We start from the raw sequence: 12,157 nt of genomic DNA, 5'->3' as shown, positions 1-12,157 counted from the left end.
ATTTCTTACATTTCTCTTATTTTTTTAAGTTAATACGTTAGTGTTATATGCTTATTGCTCAGTGCAGAGTTTTTATTTTTTCCAGTGCTGCATAACTGCATTTCTATTTGTGTTTTTATTCAGACTCCACCCAAAGATAACATGAGGGCATTGTTTTTCCATGTTTTCGTAATAAATTGCTACCACAATTTTTCTTCCAGCTGAAAAGAGAATTCATTGACAGTGCTATGACATTTTATTTTGTATTTTTTGGAGTGTGGTTTATGGCTATTGTCATATTGTCTTCATGAACTGTCAGCATCTAATCAAGGGCTAAAGTTGTTTAGTAATAGAATACTGCTGTATTACTGTAATCTCGCAGTTTGCATTGTATCATTCAGTTTCATAATCTGATGTATGGGAAATTTTACTCCTTAATTTTTAACTTTAATTTTAACTTTCCTAGGCATTTGCCGTTGCTGGCTTGGGATCTGGGTTGACAGAGGCAGTTGTGGTTAACCCTTTTGAAGTAGTAAAGGTTACCTTACAGACAAATCGGAATGCCTTCACAGAGGTATGAGAATTGCTTCATTCTTCTTTTTCTGCTTTCTTAGGCATAATGCACTTCAAAGTTCATATTTAGAGCAGAATGTTTATAATATATTGGGTTGATGCAACTGATTTTCCCACAAGCTTAACAGAAATGGAAAAAGAGAGAAGAGACTCAATAGACGATGCCTTCAGATATGCAGAGATGCATGCAGTATTGTCAGCGGTGTCAGCATCTCCGTTGTAAATATTCTGTGCCTGAAGTGCACCTTCATCCCTCCAGAGTAGCCAGCAGCCCAGCACTGTGAGGAACTGTAATCCAGAAATACGAACCTGAGCCCCTTGTACTCAGTGCATTTGCCCCAGCAGGCTCCAGACTTCAAGTGAGCACCGAAGGTTAGGGTAAAACACCACGGCCCCATGCCCTAGCCAGGGTCCAGCTGGTGTATTTTATGTTAAAAATGTAGCTGGTAGATTTCAGAGTCTTGGATGAAATTTTTTATATTATAGGTCTTCACACTTATGAGCAGAAACCGGAAAATAGTTATATAATAAAGCACACCGATAATTTAAATTCCTGTTTCACTTCATAGTTTTATTATTCGAATATTTTTTTGTTCAAAGAGGTCGGTGTGCAAAACTGACTTTGTCCACGGTTCTGGGTACTGCTGAAAGGGGAAAAAGATTAAACTGGAAAACAGTGATTCATCAAAATCAAGTGTTCCCAGGAATGCACCAGCTTCAATTCTAACGTAGAAAATATTCCAGGCTAAAGTGAAGGAAGGCAGTCACACAGTTCCTTCTTTCTTTTCTCAGTGAATAAGACTAACAATTGTCAAATCAGCTCTTTCAAAATCTTTTGAGAAATCAGCTGTACCATGGTAGAAGTGCCAAATCACATACGCACAGCATGAAGAGGTTGGCTGAATCCCTGGTGAGGCATGATTTTTGCATATTCTACTATTAAGTTTTGACTGAGTTAATAGTTGCATGCCTTGTAGCACTCATCTGCACAAATTGAACCCTTTTGGGGGATGCACAGTGAAGAGGTTTATCACCTGGCCATTTACATAAGCTGTTCGGGCCAAGCTCCTCAGGTACACTCTGGCAAAATATTGCCACTGATTTCCAAATGTCATAGACTAGCTGGTACCTACTCCGTAACTCATCCAGAGAAGCATTCTCTTTCAGAATAAATTTTAAAATGTGGTAAATTTCTGTTCGATTCTCCATGCATGTGAAAGAGATGTTTGGTTGCTTCAAGTCTCCAGCCTAGACATTTTTTAACCATGGGCAGCAAAGCCACTGAAACAAGGAGCTAATACAGTACAGGAGTAAAAAGGTTAGGATCCTGGAAGGACAGAGACTGAAAGTGGGAGAAAGCAATGTATGAGAGGATCTCTCTCTCAGGAAGGTGATATGAAAAGATTATGGACAACTACTGCTCCAGCAGTAGTAAACTAAGCAGATATTCTGGATCTTTCTGCCTCACAGTTGTGAAGACACAATTAACCTATCTTAATAAAACCTCTGGTTTTGAGTGTAAATACACCAGTATTATATTTTGAGCAAACTAGTTCCTGTAAAGTTGCAAAAGACCAATATATCCTGTCGCTTCATACATTTCAATTGTTTTCTCTATTGCAAACTTCATAACAAAGTCTGGGGTGTTTTAGTTAGTAAATTTTATGCAATTACTTACTTTAATTACAGCATCCCTTCCTTGGTGACCTTCAGAATACTCCAATAATCATAGTGTAGCTGTTCAAAAGCATTCTGAGTTGTTTTGGTTTAGGTGAATATTCTTTGAATTTAATTTAAATGCAAATTTTCACAAAATCCAAGTAATAGTATATTATCATACAAATAAAATTGTAAAAGAATGCTGTTGGGACTCCACTAGGAACCTAGTTTAGACTAGGTTCATCATAAAATATAAATAAAAGTGACTATTTGTCCTAATGAAAAAATCCAAGGGACTGAAGTTCTTAAATCAAAAGGACAGTTAAATCACAGACATATGATTTTTTAATATATCTTAAAAAAAAAGTGTTAGAATTTCACATTTTGCTGGAAATCAGGAAAACTCCAGTGACTTCATTACCATGATCTCAGGTTCTCATTAATAATATGTTAAAGAAAATTCCACACTAAAGCATGTGAACTCAAGCCTATCGGGAGAAGCATGTGCATGTTATATTATACAGCGTAAGGCAATGGTACACTCATTTCATTACCATGCACTGTTTTTCTAAAAGGTTTAAGTAAAGTATGTACCTATCCCATTGTGTAGCTTTCATACTGTATGATGAAACCTAATGCAGTTCACGTATTTCTTTGACTATTGTATTGAAAGAATATATCTTGTTTAAAAGGAACAAGGAAGAGCATGAACACATACACCCACACCCAGACTCCTGCACACCCCCAAAGCAAATATTCACACACTACGGTGACAGATGAATCATTCTGTGGTACCAGATCACCTTTCTAGGGCTGATAGGTTTAAAGAGGAAGGCCACTATAAATCACGTATCGGCACTTTTGTAATGTGGATTTCTACAGGTAAAAATAACGGTGACTTTTTGTTAAGGTAAACTGCTGGAAGGCCCAACACCTTGTTGTTTGGTTTTCTTTTTTTTTTTTCTTTTCCCTGTAGCCATGGATAACTCACTGGCTATAGAAGCTGGTGTGGTAATAAAAATCTCACCTGACTTAAGAGTTGTGATTAATTAAACAAATACAAGTTTCTGCTTTATGATGAGAAGAATCTGACTCCAGATTCCACTGACTAGGTCTCTATTAAGTATAAGTCAACAGTTGTGTGAAGTGAATTAAACTCCAGATGTTTTTACGATAAATTCCTCCATCTCAATTAGTCATCCTAAGATCCTTCCATCATCAGTGATGAAACACAGACCTTCCATGGCTTGATCAGCTGACATTTTAGATGCTTACTTTGGATGCAGTGAAGTGCTGTCTAGGAAAGCCCTCTTTTTTGCTAAAGGACTGAATAAGGGAGTCTTTCTGAGTAGCTCAGATGTAGATGTAGACATTGCAAGTATCTACATTTGGACTGATGAATCCCATCTCAGGTGTTCAGCAAGTGATAGGCTTCCCCTTTGAGTCATTAGTAAATCCGTATTCAAGATGAGACCAAGGGATACCTTACTATTCTTATTCAGGACCACTAGTTATTTTTTAAAGATCTAATCCTCATTTTTTGTGCATGAGAAAGGATGTTATTGCTAGTATCTGGACCATATTCCGTGTTGGGTATCTACATTTTAGAATAGATTCTGATTTGAATCCCTAGGGGTAGTTAGAAAAGTAAACTATAGTAAAGTGTATGCAGAGCATTAACAGGGTAATATTAGTTAGCAAATAGGAAAAAACAGAATGAAACTTAGTATTAAAGTCTAAACTTGTAAGTCACCTAAATAAGCAGTCATATGCTGTGTCAGATATAATAGGCACCGTTTGGCTGATGCTGTTGATCTACCACAGTGATATTTTGAAATGGAAAGCTATTAAACAAATAAGTGTATTGAAATTAGCAGTGTTCACAGCGTTGTAGTCAAAATTATTCTATATTTTCATGTTTGAGCCTCCTAGTGGAAGTCATGTTTTGACTTTCTAATTAAATATTTGGTTACCAGAGCTGGCTTTATGCTTTAGAGAAAGCCAAACTCAAGTCAACAACTTTTTGAAAAGAACTTTTCTATAATTCTGCTAAAAAGAAATCTAAAATATTCAGAAGGGGAACACCTGATTCTGAGTATCACAGTATATTGGAAAATAGATCAAATGTGTATGTAGTCAGGCAGCTCCTGTCTGAGGAACGGATCATTATATAGGTGGATTCTGAGAAAGTTTCTTCCTTTCTGCCTTTCGTCAAATGGAAGTTGGCTGACTAAAATGATTTCTATGCCTTTTAGGCATTATTTTCAAAACAGGATTTCTAAAGTCAATTTTCTAAATCTGTACCTTGGAATTTAAATGGGTGTTCTGATTTTCAAAATCTACCTACACTTTTTAAGACAAATAATTCATTAGGAGGGCAAAACAGGATTTCCAGTTGGATGCTTAAGGAAAAAAACAAAACAAAACAAAACAAAACAAAACAAAAACCAAACCTTCTTTTCAAGATTTTCAACACTAGAAGAAGAAAGTTTAACGTGTGATCTGATTTTAAAAAGTGCTGTGTACCCAATAACTCCTTCAACAGTCGGTGTTTTAAAGCAGCGGTTTGCATTCTTAACAGCATGAAGAGCCTCAGAGGATCCAGAAGGGTTCCCAGACAGTGTATATGCCTTTTGTCACCTTTCAACCCTATTCCTAACATTGAATCTGGAAACTGCCGAACTGATCTTCAACACAAATGTTTATAGCCTTCCTTGCTGCTCTAATCTGTGGCTCCCAAGGACTTGCTTCCCTAGCCATAATGGCTTAAAAATTTCCTGTTCCAATTCTGTCCCTTTTATCATTCCCTCACCATGCGTATTCCTGTGCCATTGGTTTTACTAGAGAAGCTGTTTTTATCTTCTTATTGTCCAGAATAATTGTTATATACTCTAGTTGTGTAAGGGTTTCATCTGTCGTAATCTTAATGGCACAGCATCAATGATAAAAAAACTATTGCCAAATTCACACATTCAAAGCCACATGTTGCTCTATAAAATCTGTTTGTTTTTTTTAAATTCTGCTTTTAAGACCTTTTTCTTTGCTTTAAGGATCCTTAGTCTTTTACATTATTCAGGTCATGCTTTCATCTTTTCTCTGCAATCAGAAAAATGAGGAATCTTTTTTTTTTAATGAAAGTTGTGATTTTTACATGATCACAGGAAAGGGAAAATAACAAATATGGTGAGACTTAAGATAAAATGACAAGAATTGGCAACACTGTGTTTGTCAACAGGCTTGAAATGATGCTATGGTTATTGTTTTCTTTTTGTAAAGATGATCTCTTCCTTCTTTTGCTTAACTTGTGTAGCAACCATCTAGCTTTGTTCAAGCTCGGCAGATCATTAAAACCGATGGTCTGGGCTTCCAAGGACTCAACAAAGGTCTTACTGCAACACTGGGCCGTCATGGAGTTTTTAACATGGTTTACTTTGGATTCTACTTCAATGTGAAAAACATTCTTCCAGTCAATAAAGTAAGTTCTTCATACAATGCAATAGACAAACAGATAAGAGGTTTGGCAATTTAATTAACACTGTATTTTTCTGTGCAAAGCTATGGTATTTAGTAATAAACAGTGACTAACCTAGCTCTCTGTTTTGCAGAAATCTATAACATTTTAATGGAAGCAAACCAAGGCTTTGTACTTCTCACTTTTTAAGCAAAGCTGAGTATAAATAAAGTAGTCATGTTTGAATTCTCATTTTTATGAATTTCCCTTTATACCGTGGTAGCAATGAAAAAAGGCAGAAATCGGGATACAGGTATGTTATGCTTATGTTACGTATCTATGCACTTGTTTGTGGTGAACTGGCTTAGAAGAGAAAAATCAGTTTCTAGAACTTCTTTCAGTATTCACGAAGTAAGGGGCGAAGCTTGAGGAGATGGCAGAGCTGCAGTACGAAGGGTATTCTGGCCATGTGCTGGGCCTGTTCACTCAAAAGAGAGTTCAACCTAGTGTTGAAGGATGACAGGACAGATTTATTCATATGGGAGGGAGCCAGCCCAAAACAGGACTTACAGGGTCATGCAGAGGGGCTTTATGTAGTATGTCGTACAAGTAAGTTAAAAAAAAAGAATATAGCTGTAATTTCACTTGAAGCAATTTTTTTCTATAGTCTTATGTTCCTTTACATAACAAAGGAAACATTTCCCTTTATAACAAAGGGAAACTTTACTAATGAAAACGTGGTAATACTGGCAACTTTCTAAATGACTGTGTGAGCAACAGCTAATGGTTTATTAACGACTCCAGTACGTTACTTGCTGAACTGTGTTTTCACTAATGTGATTTTTAGATGATGACAGTTAAACAGTCACAGGTGTAATACATAGTGATATTCATATATGAAGCTGCAACTTACATCAAAAGGGATCAGTTTCTCTTCCCAGATGAAGTAACACCTCTTTTTTTTCTGCACTTCTGAGTAGCCTGGTATTTTTGTTGGCAACATTGTGTAAATGGAGAAAAGCTCCACTTCTTATTTGCAGATCATTACAGTAAATAGAATTGTTCAAGAGCAGCTAACCCACAAGTTTCTACAAGTTTATTTTAGTGTATTTAAGCATACTTTACAATGTACTTTAATCACACATTCTAAAAACTCAAGGCACAAGCATAGCTTGATACTAAGATAGGAGTAAACGGGTTTATGTTGATCAAAAGATGAAAAAATTACAATCGCTATGCAGAACGTTCAGAATCATATGCAGGTAAGGACAAAGAAGCTTGTGTGCAACTTCTATGGAAATCCTGGAGTGTTCTTGTGTAGCAGTTGAAGAATAGTAATAGTATTTGGCATAAGCATGCTTTCCTAGCCTTTCAGATTTAGAAAAATGGGAAAAAAATATTGTGTGATTAGAAAGATTCAGAGCTTTACGATCTGAGAGAAATTAGCACTTTATACAGATTTTGTATGACACATCTACAACATAGATTTAAATACATCTCGAAAACGAAAGAGAAATTACTTCAATGGTGTCAGCCAGTGGCCCAGCTGTCCTGTACATACTATCAAAAGCAAAAGGCAATTTAATCAATGTAGGATTAGATTGCATTAACTGCAAAAAAGTGGAGAGGTTTGCCTTGTGCTTGACCAGCGCGAAGTGGCTTGCACGGTGGCCTGTACAGTGGCTACGTCTGTGCTAGTAAATTGAGCAGCGTCCCTGAAAGTGACCTGCAGCACAGCCACCTGTGCTGCTAAATGTTCCCTGGCACAGCTTTGGCCCAGGCCAGCCAACGCTGTTCCTGGGTATGGCTTAGGAGCTAGCGCAGACAAGGAACCATTCCTAACAGGCAGGTTTCATGCAACCAGTCTGTTTTGAATGGTAATAGCATTTAATAGCACTAATAAAGTTAATAGGACTCTCTAGGCCAGCTGGCATCGGTGCCATAGGCAGTTCTGTACATATAGATATAGCCAATAATTCTGGTCAAACTGCCATTAAAATCAATGAAAGTCTTACCCTGAATTTAACAGGGTACAGATCAGGCCTCATCTGGCTTGTGTTAGCCAACAGTATGTCTCAGGCGCTTACATGCATTGAACTTCACTTCAGTGACTGGAAAATAGAAGTATTCAACAATATTTTGTGTTCTGTAACTTAAACCTCTTCTGTCCGTAGGCAGGTACTAGAGGCTAAGAGTTATCAAACCTGTACAAGGAATTTGATAGAAGCTGTTTTGCAGTTAGTCTGAAACATATTAGACAGTTGTAACTTTTCAAGTTTTCTCACATACTTGATTTCATTACAAAACCTAATTTGTTCACTTTGTATATTTTGCCAGAAAAGAAAATCTTAAAGTCAGTCTTGTGATATTGACAAACATATAAAAATTGTGAAATAAGAATACTACACTTTTGAAATAATTTTGGCTCTTGACTATGTATCTGCTGTTCGCCATCTGTAACGTAAGTGGAAAAATGTATGGAAATGTCCATATGAGCCTTTTAGCTGTCAACAGTGCTAAACTGTGCATTAAATTTGCATCCCAATTAAGGATGTTTGCAGCTTATTTTGCCAAAAACAATAAACCTTTTATGTTGAGTGGTCAAGTGATATAAATGACATGTGTGGGTTGTAAATGTTTGTAATGAATAATTTTTCATATGTTCAGTCTATCCTGCTAAACAGACCATTTAGAGCCAACCTCGTGCTCTGTTTACTGAAAACGGAATAAGCCAGACTTGTTTCAATTGCCACAAATGTATCAACCATAGAGCATTAACAGCTATGCATCTGCACTAGCAATCAAATTAGTCTGCAAATTTATATCGTCTCAGTTTTATGGCACCTGCTTTTATAGCACATTTCATAGGCGTCCAGCAGCTCTCGCTTTTCAATTTTTTATCATAGTTAGGTTTGATGGTGAACGCTAGCTTCATTAAAACATTTGCTCGCTACCACCTCCAAGTGGCTGTCATATTTCTTAACGATAGGAAATTTCCTTACTGTTTGTTAAAAGCCCCCTTTGAAACGTGGCCAACTGCAAAACTCATTTCAAGTCAGGCACTGCCGGCCCCAGCTGTCACAGATGTGCCTCCTGTTGAAAGGGCTGCTGCATCAGACAGTGGGAGCTGAGCGGTGTGTTGCTTTGGCAGAGAAAGGGCTCTAAACTTCTATGGGCAAAGAAGAAGAGATGGGAAACCACAATGGTCTGTTTGGCTTGGCGAATAAATAAGATAGTAGGCAACAATTTTATTTCAGTCATTTTATTTTTAGTCATTTTCAGATCTATGCCAACACAGAAGTTATATGTAGGAACAGACAGTGAAAAGGGCATGTGGTACAACACAGTTGGAAAAATAGTAAACCAAGATGATTTAGGAGAAGACTGGATCAGAGTGGGAAATAGAATAACCTCAGAGCTACCATCCAAGCTCAGATTTCAGGATGACCTGTGAACTGGAAAAAAAAAAAATGGCAGTGCTGTATCCAGTACGATGTTACACACCACCCATTGATCCGTCTCCAATCTGAGGTGTCCTGTGGCTGTGGAAACTACAGCCTGTGTCATTTAAAGTCTTCAGCCTGGGCCATCATCACCAAAAGATGTTGTATCAAAGGAGGAGAGTCTGTTGCTACCTCGACTGCTTCTGTACTGCGGTATTCGTATAGGCAAGACAGATACGAATTTTCAGGAGAGGAATCTGCGGTCAGAATAAAAATATGAAGAAGAAAAAACAAGTTTCTTCTGTTTTCCTACGGAAATTAGGGTAGTGCTGAAACTGATAACCAGGTTCAACCATAGCTGACAGAGAGGCAGTCTTAAAATAGCTAAGTTCTTGCAAGACATACAAATAATCATTTAAAAGGAGAGATCCTACAAGTGCATCTTATGAGTGCTCCAGGTGAGGGAAATTTTCAGTGGGAACTTATGCCTTATTAAACAATGAATTCCATGGGAAAAAGCCCATGTAAGACTTAATCTGAGCTTGCACCTTTCCAGACATCGGTATCAATTAGTCACAGGAACCCATAGGACACCAAACTTCTTTAGTTCTGGTATTCATGGGGCTACTCTTTTTTTTTTCTGTTTCATAAATTACTGTATAACTGAGACTGAAGATAGATAGTGCAGACAAAGGTACTGGATGCAGGGATAAGCAATAAGGCATCCATTTCTGCGTGCCCTTTTCTGCATAGTTAGTGTCTTAATGATGCCATGAAAAGGTGACCTGCCTGTAACCCCAACACTTTATGAGCAGTCTGATCATCTGTGTAGACCAAATCTATGTGGGAGAGCTGAGTCTCCAGAATTCTGTACGTTTTGTATTTGGTGACCACATATTTGTTGTCTCTTGGTTTTTTATTTACGTCAAAAGTTCTTTGGTGCAGATGTTTGTTTTAGGACTAAGTGAAGTGAAGTCCTAGCCTTGTCCTATGGGTCCAAAAGGTTATACAAAAAGAGTAAATAATAGATAATAATGCTACTTATAAATCTGGAGTAAGATTAATAATTTTATCAGGAAATTGTATTGTGAGAAAAACAAATCACTGAGAGGGTTGCAAACTGTTTGAAAATGTATACCCTGTACAGCAGACAGCCATGTCACTCTGGAGACTAGCCAGAACATTTATGCTAGTGGCTGTCATTCATCTTCTTATGCTGTCAGACATCTGACAGGTGGATTTTAAAAACTTACTTAAATGTCTGCTGCAATGAGATTGCACTCAAGGAGGAATCTGAGATAATACCAGTGTGAAAAAGCACATTCAATTCAAACAAAGTGCAGCTGTGATTATGCATTTTAGAATGCCTTTCCTGGTCATCAATATGTTTATTGTAGCTATAATTCCAGCATTTCTTATGCATCTTGACAAAGATCAGACCATCATTGTACTAATCAGGCAGCAAGCTATAGTTTACAATAGGGAGTTTACTATGTAAATGCATGAGATGGACAGAAGTTCAGGGTCAATAAAACTATGAAGCTGTTCCTTAAGCTGTGGTCAAATCTTGATTAAGCCACAAACAAAAATTGTGAATATTCCTTAAAAGAATCAAAGCATGATGTTATCACAACAGTGATGGCACTCACTTTCATCTTTTCATTTTCACCCTTTCTGAAGCCTTGCAGTGAGTCTACATCATTTTCTCCTCCTTACTCTTGATTTCTGCTGGGAGTTTGCATGCCTCCAAACCATCTGATCACAGCTGCATCAGCCTCTCCCTCTCTAAGAGTAGAATTTGACAGCCTTTCTTCCCAGCTCTTCTCTGGGACTCAGCAGGAAGACCCAGACCCTGTCTCTCCTCTGGGGTCTGGCTCAGTGTCTGTGTTTAAAGCAACTCATTTGAGTTTTTCATGTGTTCCTTGTTGCTTTCCTGAGAGCTATCTCCCACCTTGCTTCTCTCCGAATATACCTTTTCTCCTCTGTCTTGGAAACTCCCCTTCCTCAGACCCACGTGTTCCTTTCTCCCACTGTCTGTTGCCATAGGAATCTCCTTTTAGTGATTAAAACCAATTATCAGGCTGGGTAAAGCAGTTCCTTACAGCCTTTTGCTGCCAAACACTTGATTATAGTCAATGTAGCCTAGGTCAGGTCTTGTGGCATCTCTTAGCTTAGGAGGTCCTATGCTATTACACTTCACTTTAGCCAAAAAGGCCAAGAAGCAACTCTACCCCCCCTTATTCCTGGCCTATCTCCCTCTTCAGTCCCATAATTCCTAGGTAGGCTGGGCAGAACCGGAGTTGGCCAGACCAAAGCCTTGTCTTTTAAAGTCCTCCTTGTCACACACAGGGAGGTGGAATGTGCAACGTACAGTGCAAAGCCTCTCAGCTCCATGCCTGGCTTCTCCGCTGACCTGTTATGTGACCTTGAGCAAACGTATTTAAATTTAGCAGTCATTTCAAATCACTTCTGGCACTTTTGTGCCAAGTGTAACTCATCTATAAAACTAATATTATGGCTAGCATTTTCAAAGGAGTGTAAGAAACTTAATGCAAGTATTCCAGTCTAAGTATTAGTTTTGGGCTAACTTCAGTAGGCTGCTTTGCAGATACCAACTTCAAATCTTATTCTATTATTATTATTTATTCTTCATGCAAATTGTCAGGAATTGACATTCTCCTTATCCAGTAAGCATTATTCTTATATAGTGAACTTATCTACGAGGTGCTCAGAAGTACTAAAACATTGTTGTGATTTAACCCCAGGCAGCAACTAAGCACCACACAGCCGCTCGCTCACTCCCCCCCAGTTTACTCAGAAGAGTAAAAGTGAGAAAACTCGTGGGTTGAGGTAAAGACGGTTTAATAGGTAAAGCAAAAGCCACGCACACAGGCAAAGCAAAGCAAGGAGTTCACTCCCTACTTCCCATGGGCAGGCAGGTGTTCAGCCATCTCCAGGAAAGCAGGGCTCCATCACGCGTAACGGTTACTTGGGAAGACAAATGCCATCACTCCAAACGTCCCCCCTTCCTTCTTCTTCCCCCAGCTTTATA

General features: G+C 38.1%; 1 protein-coding gene across 1 annotated transcript in view; it reads left to right on the top strand.

The window, feature by feature from the left end:
- Nucleotides 1-12,157, top strand: part of SLC25A21 (solute carrier family 25 member 21) — a 114,923-nt gene that overhangs the window by 93,664 nt on the left and 9,102 nt on the right. Inside the window, exons 5-6 of the mRNA XM_009280686.1 lie at nucleotides 446-553; nucleotides 5,522-5,686. Of these exons, the coding sequence (XP_009278961.1) occupies nucleotides 446-553; nucleotides 5,522-5,686 (273 nt within the window). The remainder of the gene's footprint in view (nucleotides 1-445; nucleotides 554-5,521; nucleotides 5,687-12,157) is intronic.

The sequence above is a fragment of the Aptenodytes forsteri genome, unplaced genomic scaffold (assembly GCF_000699145.1).
Source record: "Aptenodytes forsteri isolate BGI_AS27 unplaced genomic scaffold, ASM69914v1 Scaffold193, whole genome shotgun sequence".
Taxonomy (NCBI): domain Eukaryota; kingdom Metazoa; phylum Chordata; class Aves; order Sphenisciformes; family Spheniscidae; genus Aptenodytes; species Aptenodytes forsteri.
Note: the sequence above shows the minus strand (reverse complement) of the source record. Positions and strands in the feature narration are given on the sequence as shown.